Here is a 15,706-nt window from a genome sequence, read left to right on the forward strand (position 1 = left end):
GTCCAGTGTTGCTTTCACACAAGCTGGAGACAATTAGAAAACCATCTTTTGACAAACAGAGACTTCCTTGAGATAACAAGAGAAAAAACATCCAAATTAACACGATTATGTAGCAAACAGTCATCTATTAAAGTGACTGAGTATTCTGATGGGTTGCCAGATTGTGAGAGGAATAAACATCATGTCCGCTGATAGAGTCAGAGAGGAATGCACCAAAGAACACACATCTGTGGTAAAACACTCGCTATTAGGGTCAAATCTCATCTGCTGCTGAAAGTTAGTCAGGAAACCACAATGCTCTCTTTTATAGAACTTAAACGTGGGCAGTGTTGAGGCTGGAATGTCTCAATCCAAAGCATCTGTTTGTGATATACAGTCTTTTTGCAGTTTAATCGGTTTTGGACACACACTGCAGCACTTGGATTGGTCCGTACTTGGCCATGTTCGTGATTACTGATTGCCCCGCGTGTTTCTTCACACAGTCTGCAAAGCTACGCTATGGGGTGACAATTGTAAAGCTGCACATGCTAAAATAAACTTTATGCAACATTTAGCAACAAATCCCAATTTCAAAAAAATGTGTGATTTTTACTTTTTCTTTTGACAAGATTTAAAGCAATATTTGTGAAATTTGTGATATTTCTTTTTTTCGTAAAAATATAATATTAAATATAAATCTAAATGTTAAATATTATATATAAATCTAAATGTTAAATATTATATATAAATCTAAATGTAAAGTTTAAATGTTAAATCTAAATGTCACAAGTGAAACTAAATATTTTACTAATATGCAAATTCACCAGAAGTACCAAAATACCAAAGTTTACCAAAAGCTAATTTTGGTAAACTTGCACATTAGCTAAATATTAATTTCACCCATGACATTTAGATTTAACATTTAGATTTAGATTTATCATTTAAGAATTAGATTTAACATTTAGATCCAGCATTTCGATTGAGACTTATCATTTAGCATTTAGATTTAAATTTAACATTTAGATTTTGATTTAATGTTTAACATTTAGATTTTGATTTAACATCTACATTTTTTACAAGAACAAAAAATCCAAAATTGTACAAATATTGCTATAAATCTGGTCAAAAGTAAGGTGTTTTTATTTTTTTTTGCTCAATGTCGCAAAAAGTTGTTTATTTTAGCGCGCACAACTTTACAATTGACGCCCCATATTACACTGTTGCTACGGTTAACTTTACATGTTTCCATCGATTGGAAAATGCCACACGTTGTATGATTTTATCAGTCATCCTGATGGTTTTGTTTATTCATGTAAATCATTGAAAGAGCTACAATTTGGGTTTTGTTGTTTTTTGTTTTTTGGTTGTTTCCTCTAGCTGTCACTGCCTTTGCTGTCATGTCTCTGTTAACAAGGTGCAACACTTCCAGAATCACTGCACTGCATTAGCTTCCACCTCAGACTCCAGCCTGGCATTTAAGAGCAGGCACGGCTCTGCAAGCTAATGTGCTTACGTCGAAAGGCCAAGACTTTCCTGGAAGCAGCAGAACTGACGGCTGTCCTTCAAGATGCCAAAAACAGACCTAATCACACGTCCTTTTTGTTCTCTTCTTTCATATCTCACTCAGAAAAACTCACCTGTTCCAGAAACGGGTGTTAGTCGTTAGTTTAAAACCACACAAAATCCTACACATTGTGTTTCCTATGGAAGCAAATTAGGGCCAATTTTGATGGAGGAAATGATTTTGAGCAAATCAAGAATACATTTGAAATAAGAACGAAGTCAAAATGTCAAGATTAGAGTTTAAATTTTTAGAATAAAGTCGAAATATAATGTCAAGATAAAAGTCCGTAAATTTGATTTCATTTGCAAACGAACCATGACATTATACTTCAGTTTATTCTCAAAATTCTGACTTTTTTCTCCATCAAAATGGGCCCTAATACGCTTCTGTAGTTTACACACCCAACCTTAAGAAAATATTGGACACAATTGTAAACCCAAGAGTTCAGAAAGAAGGCTCTACACCGTCCAGGTTTTGTTAAATCAAGTTTTCTCCCAATCTAAGATGTAAAAATACTGATTGTGGTGATTTTTTGGACAACCGAGAAACATAAACCCTATAAACCTTTGTTAGTAATGGTGGAAATATGACAAAAGTAACTGATTTGTACAAAAATCCTCCAACAAAGTTATGACCGGCCGGAGACGCAGAGAAGGAAAAAACAGAGACTTTGGCAGATTCCAGTGCAAGAGACAGATGTGGAATAAAAACCTTTTACTGTTCAATGAGCTGGAACAGCTCACTGTGCATATTCGCAAATTACATATCCTGTGAATGCATATACTTCAGAGTATGATTTTAAGCATCTTTAACATTGAATTGCTTACATTTACACTATAGCTAGCGGGATGAATAACCACTTTTAAATGAAAGATAATCATACTTGGAAATTAAAAAGTGATGCAGTACTAAATTAGAGCTAAAAAAGGTCAGGTTGGGGTCAATTACATTATTAAATTACAATTACGTCTTCAAATATCCATGTTCAGTTACAACTCAATCACGATTACAATGGTCGGAATGTTTTCCAGTTACAATTAAAATTATTTTTTCCCCGTGAAAGATGTTCTAGTTCAATTCTGTTAGCATCTCTTATGATAACAAATCAGTTTTGATCCATGTCGTAAATCAGCTGTAAAATACACTAAAAAATATCATCTACCATCTAATTTGTTTCTCATCTCTTGTTTACATTGTTACACTTCCTAATTCATGGAAATATTGGTTTTATTATTTTTGTTTATTATTAGTTTTCTGTATACCCTTCAATTTCATTTTTTTTTAAAATTATTTTTCAATTGTTAACTACAATTGACCAATTATCATAAGATATGCTAACAGAAAGCTAACACAAGAGGAAGGTTACGTTTAATGGGCTTATTTATTAAAGGCTCAATAATTGTGATTAATTGTAATTGAACTTTAGTATTTGAGAACATAATTGGAAATTACTTTCAGGGGGGAAATAATCATTGTAAATTTAATTGTAATTGGAAAAAATGTGTAATTTTAATTTTTAAATTAATTGACCCCAACCCTGGTTTTCGGTAATGCTGTGTTTGTTTGACTAACTTCAGAAAATCAGAATCAGAAAATACTTTATTACACCTTGAGGGGTAATTAGAACGGCAAAGAGTGGCATATTGAAAAAAACAAAAAAAAAAAATAACACCAATAATAATAATCATACACACACGCAGAAAAAAGGAGCGACTACATAAAGAAAATGTGCAAATGAAAGATAAGGTGAAAAAATATTAAATAAATAGAAATATATATAAATATGTGAACAAATTTGATGTTAAATCTAAAAACAAAAGATGCTCCAACCAGTCTGGGTTTAATACTATTCAGAGAAACATCACCTTGCCATGTGGAACACTAGAACACTGTTGTGCATGAGCCTTTTATAGGATAAACTAACTCAAACTCAAGCTCTATTCACCAATTACAAGGTGACAAAGCAGAAGTGAAGGTATTTGCCACTAAGCCTCTCAACTATCACCCCATACACTGACATCCCATTGATGGGAATTCAGATGAGGATTTTCTTCCCATAAGGGATTATGGAGAGAGACGGAAGCCTTTGAGGCTCTTTCCACACAGCTTCAGTCACAAAATGTGTCACCTCCTGATAAATAGCCATTTGATCCGTCTGCTTAAGAGAGCACACACACACACACACACACACACGCAGGCACACACAGGTATTTAAAACAGATACAGACAGCCATTGTATGAAATGATGTCATGTTTTAATAAATGATGGTGTCACCTTTTCTATTCCTGTAAATAAACTGGGAAAGTCAAACGCCATAGCTCAAATAGATCGATTCACACCGAGAGAGAAAAACCTAATGTGGAAACATAAAAATAGTGTATTTACATTATTTCCCCAAAAGCACCCTAGAGGCTTTTAAAAACACAACAAATAGCCGCAAGTACTACACTTAAATTTAACAAACAAAGAGGAACAGGAAAAGAAATGGCTTCATTTATTCAGACAACTTTCTTTTTTTCAGGAAATTTACTTTGATCTCCTGCTGATTGCTTTGATGTTTCTTTGACTTCCGCTTAATAATTTCCAGCGTTATTTTTGTCTTCTTTTTTAATAATATGTTAAGGTTTCATTTATTCACACATTTATTTTTTTCAGGAAATTTACTTTGATTTCCTGACATGTTTTTCGACTTTCAACTGTCAGTTTTCTTCAGAGGCGTCTGCTGATCGCTTTGATGTTCCCTTGACTTGTTCTTAATAATTCCAGCAAGTTATTTTTGTCTTCTTTTTAAATAACATTTTGAGGTTTAATTTATTCAGACAACTGTTTTTCAGGAAATTTACTTTGATCTGTTGGCATGTTTTGACAACCAGTCTTCTTTAGAGGCGTCTGCTGATCGCTTTGATGTTTCCTTGACTTCTGCTTAATCATTCCAGCAAGTTCTTTTTGTCTTCTTTTTCAATAATATGTTATGGTTTCGTTTATTCAGACAACTGTTCTTCAGGGAATTGACTTTGATTTGTTGGCATGTTTTGACAACCAGTCTTCTTTAGAGGCGTCTGCTGATCGCTTTGATGTTTCCTTGAATTTTGCTTAATAATTCCAGCAAGTTATTTTTGTCTTCTTTTTCAATACTATGTTAAGGTTTCAGTTATTCAAACAACTTTCTTTTTTTGAGGAAATTTACTTTGATCTCCTGACATGTTTTTCGACTGCCAACTGTCAGTCTTCTTCAGAGGCGTTTGCTGATCGTTTTGATGTTCCCTTGACTTGAGCGTACTATGTCCAGCAAGTTTTTTTTGTCTTCTTTTTGAAAATGTTGAGTTTTAATTTATTCAGACAACTGTTTTTCAGGAAATTTACTTTGATCTGTTGGCATGTTTCGACTGCCAGTCTTCTTCAGAGGTGTCTGCTGATCACCTTGATGTTTCCTTGGCTTCTGCATAACAATCTCATCATGTTCTTTTTGAACAATACTATAGAAAATAAAAAAATAGATGATTGAAGGTTTAGTCTGATTCTCTTTAGCTTGTTATATAAACCAAGTCTATGTGGAGCTCACAGCTGAGCATTTTCAGTCTTTGTGTGGTCGTGCATTAAAGAACCTCACCCACAGGAAAGGGGAGATGTGACATTTCACGTCTTGCAGCCATTCTGTTTTCTTGCTCTTCTTTACACACACACGGCTCAGTAGTCGGTGAGAACGTCTGCCCAGTCAGTAAGACCAGTTTAAAACCACAAGCTCTCCACCCACTCTCCCAATCCCCTCAGCTCTGTTCATGCCCTTCGATCCCACGTCTACTCAGGATTTCCATTTAACCTTTTCCTGCAGTTTCCTTCACTTCTGTGTAATTACTCACTGTATTTGCATTGGGAAGCATCCATTAAGTAAGCCAAGTGATGGGGCTTGTGAAGGGATTATATTCTTTGCCTCAGGTTGACTTAATGTCAAAGTCATACTTACTTATTAATCGTGTAAGTGCTTATACCAAAGATAAATCAGGAATCCTAAGAATAAGCTTTTGATTTTGGTCATTTTTTCTAAAAATTAAGGGAAAAAGGGCAACATTTCTGAATAATTAAAGCATCTTATAATGCAGTGGTTCTTGACCTTTTCTTCCCACGACCCCCCAAAATAAAGGTGCCAGGTGTTCTATGAATCTGTGATAACCACATTTATTTATCTGAATAATATCCACTGTTATCCAGGAAGTTTATTATTATTCACCCTTTAGCATATAGTCATCGTAAAGATGTAAATCCTTGTTTTTCATCAGAAATAAAATGATTTAGAAGTGAACAAAAATTATGTAAAAGGTGGTGAAATAGCCAAAAGCGGAAGAAAAGTCAGTAGAAAGGGTTCAAAGTGTCAACATTGTAGTTAAAATGGGTTAAAAGTGACCAAAAAATGGTGAAAAAGGTGGTGAAATGTTTTTTTTTTTAAACCATAGAAATTAGAGTGGCCAAAAACGGACAGAAAAAGTGGTAAAAAGGGTTCAAAGTGTCAATATTGGAACAATTAGATTAAACTGACAAATAATGGGCAAAAATATTATTATGGTAAATACAGGTTAACGGTGACAATAATGGGTCAACATATGCGGCATTAGGTGGGAAAAGTGATGGAAAGGGTTTACAAGTGCTTGAAAGTGGAAAAATGTGCAGAAAAGGCATTGGAATTTGATGGAGGTGTGGCAGAAATGTGAGTAATGTAGCAGAAATGCATTAAAATGAGCCAAAGTATGGCAAGAAAATGTGATGAAAATAGGTTAAAATATGGCAAGTTTGGTGTAGTTGCAGAAAAAGGGCTCAAATTGAAAATATTCTTAGTTTCTTGAAGGCATCTGGTGACCCAAAAATGGGGTCCTGACCCAAAGGTTGATGTTATAACGTTTTGAGAGAGATTTAAAGAGAAATTAATTAGAATAAATTAAATCAGATAATAGTTTTGTTGCCACTTCCAGTTCATTTCTCAATTTAAAATAATAAAAAATGAAACAGGAAAAAGAGCACAACAGCCGGGACTGGTTTGAGTCTAAAAAATCTTTGTTTTTCACTCACCTGCCAGCATTTAAAATGGAAAGTTGCCCTGTCTGCCTTACTCTTCCCTCCTCTCTGCACTTCTCCCTCCCTCACAGCATTTTTCCCCAAAGCTGAGGTGTCCATGGACCCTCTGGCTCTCCTGTTTTTGTCAGCAACTTGGATTGCTCTGAGATCTTTTCGAACTGGTGTAGAGAGAGAGAGGACTCCTCTGGAGACCCCCGCAGGACCCTCAGCTGGAGACAATCTCCTGGGTCATGACAAGACCACCGTGCCTCAACCTTCTGACTCCTCTGGCTGTCCTGGGACTCCTTGTGGGCTTTGCACACCACAGCCGAAGCTCCGTAGCTCAGGATGAGGATTACTACATGCAGGAGCTGCTCAAAAGAGAGCAGTACAACCAGATCCAAACGATGGAGAAACCAATGACCTCGATTGGTGATGGACACGAAGACCCGAGAAAACACAATGAAAGTAAAACAACCAAAGAGAAACCTGAGCGAGGCAAGCAGAACGATGCAAAAGCAGGTAAAAGTCAACAAAATATTTTAAAACATCATCTTTATCTCTGTATATTAAAGTAAAACCTATGCTGCAACACTTTATTTGAAGTTTTATGCATTAGTCTGACATTGTACTGTCATTTGTATGGCATGACACCTGTCATTAGCATGAATAAGGTGTCATAAGGGCTGTCATTAGTTAAATTATGACACCTTTGGAGCTATGTTGGCATTTTTTAGGGTAGGTAGAGATAGAAATGGATGAGAAAAGATAAAAGAACATTGATAAAAAAATAGAGGGTTTGTAAAAAAAAAAAAAAAAAGCAATATGTCTGTGTTCAGTTGAAAACAGACATTTAGCGTTCGCTAAATTATGACACCTTTGGAGCTATGTTGGCATTTTTCGGGTTAGGTAGGGATAGAAATAGATGAGAAAAATAAAAGAATGATGATAAAAGAAGAGGATTTGTAAAAAAAAAAAAAAAAAGAAAGAAAAAAAAAACAATTAAAAGCAACTAAAATTTTAATAAAATAAAATGAAGAATCAAGTTTTCCTTTTTCAATATGTGTGTTCAGTTAAACACAGACATTTTCTAAATTATGACATCTTTGGAGCTATGTTGGCATTTTTTGGGTAAGGGTTATGGTAACAAATGTCACTTAATGACATTACACCTTATTCATGCTAATGACAGGTGTTTCATGTCATAATAATGACATATTAGTTTTTATGTATAAAACTTCAAAAAACTTATATAATAAATAATAAAATGTTACTACTTATGCTATCATCTCAAGTCTTCAGATGCGAAGATTTGCATGGATAGAAAAAAGAAAAAAACTGACTTATTGCTGCTTGTAGTAATGACTGATATTTTTCCAATAAATCCCAAGACGCTGCAGGAATTTTTTCTTCTGTTTTTTTTTCCAACAGCTACTATTTATGAACTTATCTCCAGCACCCTCTCATGCTGTTTGACAAATGATAGTGGAAAGTCTGGGCTGATAAAATCTACCTCCGTGTTCTCTGTGAACTCCTGATTGATCGCATTGAGATGGATGTGCAAAAAAAAAAACAACAACAATGGTTTCCTGAAGTGGTCCACCTCCATATGCCTGTGAGGCTCCTGCACAGCAGCAGCTTTATTAAGTGCCTCGTGCTCTGCAGAGGTCAACAGTGCATTTTGGGGAGGAACTTTGAAATCCACATTTTCCCAGAGGCTTGGTTATTCTCATGTGGTCCATGTTTCTCTGACGGCTTGTAGGTATGTTTAGAAATTCAGCCCTGTGATTGGCTGGTTGTAGAGTAATGCAGAGCAGTGACCTCATATTTCAGGCATGTGACTTCATGTTTCAGGTGGAGAACCTGCTGCAGGTGGATTAACCAACACACTTCTATATACTGTATATCAGTGGTTCTCAACCTTTGCAGTATTCTTTATTTATCTGAATAATATCCACTGTTATCCAGGAAGTTTATTATTTGTACCGTAGTATATAGACATCTCAAAGATTTAAATCCCTGTTTTAATCAGAAATAAGATGGGTTAAACGTGACCAAAAATGGTGGAAAAGGTGGTCATTTTTTTTCCTTTTTTTTTTTTAAAACACACAAATTGGTTAAAAATTACAAATTAGAGTGGCCAAACACGTACAGAAATTAAATCGGCAAAAATAAGCATTTAATATGGTGAAAAGAAGTTAAAAGTGACAATAACGGGTGAACATATGCGACATTTGGTGGGAAAAGTGGTGGAAAGGGTTCAAAAATGCAGAAAGTGTCTTGAAAGTGAAAAACAATGTGCAGAAAAGGCATTGAAATCTGTTGTAGAAGTGGCAGAAATGGGAGTAATGGTGCAAAAATGGATTAAATGCAGCAAAAATATAGCAAGAAAAAGTGATGAAAATGTGTTCAAATATGGCAAGTTTGGTGTAGTTGCAATAAAAGGGTAAAAACAAGCAAAAATGGGCTCAAATTGTTCAGAAAATATGTTTAGTTTCTTGAAGGCATCTGGCGACCCCCTCCCAGTGTCTCACAACCCCAAATAAGGTCCTGTCCCCATGTTTGAGAACCCCTGCTGTATGAGTGTTGAACTTTTTTTTAACAAACTTGTATTTTTTTTTTTCCTAAGATGTCCCAAATAAATTAATCTTGAGATATTTTAACAATATTTTTCAAATATTATTTTATTCACCATCCAAATCATTTTAAAGGCACCGTTTTTCTTCCTACTCACTTCCTTGTATTGGGTATTGTATGTTTTTCCACAGTGAAACTACTTTTGCAATGAGTTTTTCCAGCAAAAACAGATTAAAGTGATGGTCGGTTGCAAACACGTGGCTAATAAATATCAAACATGGCTAATATGAAACAGATTTTATGTGCTAGAGCAGTGGTACAATGTGACTGTACAGTAGTTGATGTAGTCTTGTTAGATTTTACAAATGCTTCTTTATCTTTCAAACAAAAATAGATGAGAGTGGGTGAAAACTACGCTTTCCCACGGCCTATGATAAGAGTTGTGATAAATGATAAGATAATAAGTAGAAACCGATTAGGACATATTTATTATTAAAGACACAGTGTAGGCCTCATCGATCAATAAACCCAAGATCATTTGTAAAAAAAAAAAAATAGATGTAGCAGACATGGAGGAAAGTGATTTGCTTGACACCATTTTTCTTATAGTTTGTTCCCAGAATTCCCAGCAATATCGCGCAAGACATTTAATTTTTCCATGTAAACGCCAAAATTAAAATTCCGCCATTGTTTTGCTGCAACTTTTAGTCTATGAAAACACCAGAAATGTGTTGAAAAATCACTTTAGCAGAGTTTGTGGGCGAAAAACAAACACTTCTATGCATCCGTCTACAGGACGGCACAACCCACAATGCAATGCGTGAAACTTTTCCGACATTGTCAAGAATACAGTGTTTACAGTGGAGATCAAAACAAACTTTCAAGCAGCAAATTTAACCTTTCAAATCTTTTGGCTAATAATCTTCCATTAATTGATCTATGAGGCCTGTACTGCATCTTTATCTTTAATCAGCTCCAAACTGTCATTTCTATAGATCTACTAAAGTCAGATCCATAGTTTCAGCTGTGGCTGAAGCTATTTCAGCAGCTCTCTTCTCCCTTTTACAAACAGCTCCTTAATTCCTGTCATGATTCAGCTCACAGATGTTACAGTTGTTGAACTAACTCTTCTTGTTGGATTTGTGGTTTATTCCTGGAAGAGCTGACTTCCTCTCCCAGCCTCCCTCCTGCCCTTATCCAATGTATCTTACCACTCTGATTTAGTCCTTTAATAAAGGGGTTCTCAGCCTTGGAGTCAGGACCACATTTGGGGTCGCGAGACACTGGGAGGGGATCGCCAGAGTGTTTTCTGAACAAGTTGAACTAATTTTTGGTCATTTTTAACCTTTTTCTGCAACTTCACTGAACCTCTAATCTATTTTCATCATTTTTTCTAGTGATATTTTTGCTCCTTTTAATGTATTTTTGTCATATTACTCCCATTTCTGTCACGCCTCCATCACATTTCAATGTCTTTTCTCCACATTTTTCCACTTTCAAGACATTTTTGGCACTTTCCACCACTTTACCAACCTAATGTCACATATGTTGACCCATTATTGTCACTTTTAACCTCTTTTCACCATATTTCATGCTTATTTCAATTAACCACATGATTTGTCATGCCCATTATTTGCCCGTTTAAACTAATTGTTCCTACAATTATATCCAACTAGTACAGTGCCCGTCGGAAGTATGCATTCATGTCGGAGCATAAGGCGTATATTTGCGGGTGGAATTATCCTGGTTTAATTCTATGGGACATGTGCATGACTTCATCATCACTTTCATATTTTTTTGTTTGGTGTATTTTTCTGTAACGTATGTTTTTTGGAGTCATGTGTATTTTTGTATCTTTCTGTTGCGTTTTTGTGCATGTTTTATATAAATATTGTTTTGTCGCCATTGTAGTGTGATTCTGGAGTCATTTTGTGTGAAAATATTTAGTTTTATGTATTTTTAGTAGAAATATTTAGTTTTGTGTATTTCGAGCCATTTTCATATTTTTGTTGTATTTTTCTGTAATGTAAGTTTTTTTAAGTCATCATTATGTGTAATTTTTTTTATGTTGTTTTTTTGTGCATTTTTTGTATATTTATTGTTTTTTGTTGGCATTGTAGTGTGATTCTGGAGTAAGTTTTGTGTATGTTTGTTTTTTTGTGTAGTTTTGTGCATTTCTGTTGTCATCAAGTATTTAGTTTAGTGTATTTTGAAGTCAATTTGTTGTCGTTTGGTGTATTTTTCTGTAATATATGTTTTTTCTCTCTCACACACGCGCTGCAGAGAAATGTGTAGCTTTCAACACAGCAGCCATTGCCGTCAATCACTTCCGGGTGAGGTCTGTCCGGTCTAAATAGCGTACGGTCAAACTAACGTTTTGAAACGACATCATCTCCAAATAAGAAAAGGGGTTTATTTTCAGGTGCATAATAAAACAGCGTGTGCGATTTCCCTGGTTTAATTCTATGGGACATGAACATGCAACTTTTAATCGATTTCATTTTTTTTTTTTTTTTTTTCCCCATTTCACCACCTTTTCCACCAATTGTGGTCACTTTTAACCCATTTTATTTCTGAATAAAACAAGGATTTACATCTTTCAGATGACTATATTACTATGGCGCAAATAATAATAAACCTCCTGGATAATAGTGGATATTTTTCAGACAATTAAATAAATGCGGTTATCACATATTCACATATCATTGGATCACAATTTTGCTGACTTTATGGACCACAAAAGAAGGAAAGGTTTGGTCTTCATGGTCTGAATCTTTTTTCTGCATTTCTTAGTGAAATCAACCAATAAAAAGGCAGAGAAGACCAAGAAGAGCAGCCTGAAAAATCCAAATGGGATCCAAGGAAGAGATGGAAAAGACGAGTCGATGATAGGTGGGTCATACACTTTAGATTTCCCCTATAGCTGCACAAAGATTTTTGCTTTATTTCCAGAGTAGTTTATACGAAGCTTATTTGTCTTGAGAGGAGAGAAGATGATGCCCATTTTGTGAAGCACTGTGTGTGGCTTCAAATCATCACAGAATAATGAGATAATGGATTAAACACACTAAAGTGTTTGGATCCAATGATGAGTACGACGTTCCACCACAACTGTGAGTCATGACGTATTTACACAGACACAGCGAATGTCTGCCTTTATTAAAATGACTGCTCTCTGGGATTTTAGTGTTTGGGGCACAAACTATGGCTCTGGTTCCATGTTTTTATGTTAAGGCTATTTTAATAATTCTCTCTGGGATGAGCAGCACTAAGGCTGCCATTTCAAATTTGGCAAAGGTGAACCAGAACAAAAAATTGGAAACTTTTCCACGTTGGAAAACAGGAGCTGCCAGCATACCTGCATCGCTTTAACAGTCAAGACTCAACAACTCATGCTAAATTGGATTAAACTCAGACTTTCTTTCTTTCTTTTTTGTATAAACATCATAATGTGTGGCTTTTTTGGCCTAAACTCAGTCTTTCTTTCCTTCTTTCTTTCTTTCTTGGGTATAAACATCATAATGTATGTAATTAATAACAGTTCCGCTTTGAAAAACATATGGAAAGCTGACAAACCTTGAATCCATTAATAATATTGGGTCTATTGAGACATTTTATTCGAAAGTCATTGCTGACGACAGATGAAGTATTTTTGTGGTATTTAATCATGATTTAAGGCTTTGCCTCATTTTTTCCCCTTCATGTTAAATTCGATTCTTGGAGTTGCTGCTGAAGCTTTGTCTGTACTTGTTTTCCTCCATGCAGTAGGTATAATAATACACACTGAAACCTTGTATAGCGTCTATGCACATGGCTATAAAGAACCTCAGAATCTAGATTTACGCTAGGTTTTTTCTCTTTTGTCAGAGAACGCAGATGTTAAGGCAACATGTGCAGCACATGTACAAATGGAATCCAGTTGGTATAATACATGTTTCCAAATGCCTTTTCCACAATCCAATGTAGTCTAAGTTTTACCCGAGAGCTAAAAACGCAGCAGAGATTATACACGTCAACTCTAATTTGCGTTAATTATTCTCTCGCACAAATGGACAACATCCTCAGTGCTATAAAAAGAAGAGTCTGTATATCATGAAGAGCTCCAGGCCATCAGCGAACACTTGACTCTTCACCCTGAAAGGCAACATTTTAATCAACAGCAGGAGATCCTGAGCAAGGTTGTTTATTAACCAAAACAACAATATTAGATACAGATATTAGAGACAGGGTGAGGAGCTCAGAGTTGATCCATTATTATGTCAAGAGAAAAAAAAAAAAAAGTGGTGGTTTCTCATTGTTGTTCCTCTAATAATTCAACCCCATCTAGAAAAGTATATTATGTACTTGTTCCTTCACTGTTTTTGCTGGTTCTGACAACATTCCCTTTGTTTTCAATGGGCAAAAGCTTTTAGAGTTCAGAGCTCTGGTATTTGTTGGTTTGCATGTTCTCCCATAGTCAGGTGATTTTTCTTTGCATTGTTAAAAACAGATCATGAGATTTTGGCTGTGTTGTAAATGTCATACTAACGTATGACTCATACTAATTCTGTTGTCATAATGAGTATTAGTGTGTTCACAATACATAGTATGGAAAGACTGAGTATGCAAGAAATACCCGGATGTATACAATATTAGGATGTTTTTTGAGTATTCACGGTGGGCACACTAGTCATACTCAACTGCCCCATGATGCATTGCGAGTGGAACGTAAAATCATCTTGGGACCGGCTTCAAACTAAAAATCAAACATCCCCGTTTCAAAATAAAAGCATCTCTTCTCGTCTTCCATTAGTTTTTAACGCTTTTGTAAATAGGGCTCTTGTTTTGACAATGGAGGGTCTCCGAAAATCTCAGAAATGTCAGCATGAAATGTGTCTACGTGAGTGTAATAGATCAAATGAGCACATGTTGATATTCTACTTGGTCACTTTCTCACTTAAAATGTTTTCAGAACTTTCAAAGGTGGAGAATCAACAGATATTTAGCCTCAGTGTGATTCAAGTTTTGTCTTTGTAGGTTCCAAATGCATCTTGGGAAAGTTGGAAGTACACTTCAGTGGGAACGCTTACTATCCTAATCAAACTAATAGTATATAGTAGACTGTATATACTCTTTGAGTTTGTAGTGTGTAGTACATTAGTATGCGATTTCCTTCTTGAATGTTCCGATACTGGACGAAATGGCTTCAAAATCTGCAAGTTTTTACAGTCAGAAGTTGCAAATAAGCTCTAAGTATCAATAAGCTAAAACAAGACAGGAAGTTGTTTGCAACAATGTCAAAAAGACACTGTTTTGTTTCAGGTTGGCTTGGTTTTTAATGATATTGAATCTTTTTTCTTGGGTGTCTGCAATTAATGGTAAAAGTCTGATGGCTCACGTTTCCACAAGTATTCCCAAAAGAAAACCAGGCTTTTGTGCAATCCATTAAAACAAAGCCATGTAACATCATTCAACATGCATTACATCACTGCTTCATTCCTTTCTGCATTTTTCACCCAGAATGCCCTCCTATGGGACTGGAGGGGCTGAAGATTGACGACTTCCAGCTTCACGGTTCTACCACTAAACGTTATGGACTCGGTGCACACAGAGGTCGCCTTAATATTCAGGTACGATGGGAATGTACATGCACGGCTTGGGAAAGCTTGATGGGAACGTTGGGACATGCATTATTCCTCGGGCTGTGCTGATTTTTCCTTGAAGGCTTGACTTATTTTCTAGTCTTTTTTTTTTTTTCTTTCCCCCAAAGAAGCATTACATAATCAATTGAATAATACATATTTAACGTTGTGCATGTATGATTCTATATTGATGGTAAAGCTGATAAAGAACCTACTCCTTCATGAAATATGGAGACCGAAACTGCTCCCATTAAATCAGGAGCACATCTCCTCAATGGGGAGGACTGGATATACAGTATTTCTGGTTAAAACTAACTGTTTTATAAGGGTACTAGCCTCAGCCTGCACGCAATCTGCAGTTAAATCTCATCTTAAGATGATGGATGTTGCACTAAGTCCAACTCCAACAGCACAACTAACAAAACATACACACTCATGCGCTATTTTCTGACTTTAAACGACAAAGAACTCCATAATAGACAAAATAGAAGCTAAAGACGGGGGAACAGATGTTGCTTTTAAATCAATTTGTACCCAGTTAATTATTTGTATTATTGTTGAGATTAAATGACAACCTAAAGTGCTGAAATGTATTTACTAATGTGAAAAAGAAAGTTAAAAAAAATCAGGAAGGTAGCAAAAATACTATATATAGCATAGTGTGTACTATGCTTAATATGTAATATTACCAGTAACCTTCTAAAATCTCTTTAAGTAGTAGATTTTATTTATTAAATAATGTACATTATTTGATCATTAACTACTGTCGTTATTGTATCTCATGCAAATTTAGGTATGATGCAATGTGCAACACTTTTCTGACAATGACAATAAACCTGCTATGTGCAGTGGTAAAACTAAAAAGCAGCAATTTCAACCTTTTCCATATTTTTTTTATAAGCAAATGATCTTTGATTT

The 15,706-nt window shown here is 35.3% G+C and overlaps 1 protein-coding gene across 1 annotated transcript in view; it reads left to right on the forward strand.

Moving 5' to 3' along the window:
- The first annotated feature begins 6,670 nt into the window (after window positions 1-6,670).
- cpxm2 (carboxypeptidase X (M14 family), member 2) overlaps window positions 6,671-15,706 on the forward strand; it is a 28,228-nt gene continuing 19,192 nt past the window's right edge. The window contains exons 1-3 of the mRNA XM_028476773.1: window positions 6,671-7,112; window positions 11,961-12,059; window positions 14,667-14,776. Of these exons, the coding sequence (XP_028332574.1) occupies window positions 6,842-7,112; window positions 11,961-12,059; window positions 14,667-14,776 (480 nt within the window). The 5' untranslated portion in view covers window positions 6,671-6,841. The remainder of the gene's footprint in view (window positions 7,113-11,960; window positions 12,060-14,666; window positions 14,777-15,706) is intronic.

This window comes from Gouania willdenowi, chromosome 19 (genome assembly GCF_900634775.1).
Source record: "Gouania willdenowi chromosome 19, fGouWil2.1, whole genome shotgun sequence".
NCBI lineage: Eukaryota > Metazoa > Chordata > Actinopteri > Blenniiformes > Gobiesocidae > Gouania > Gouania willdenowi.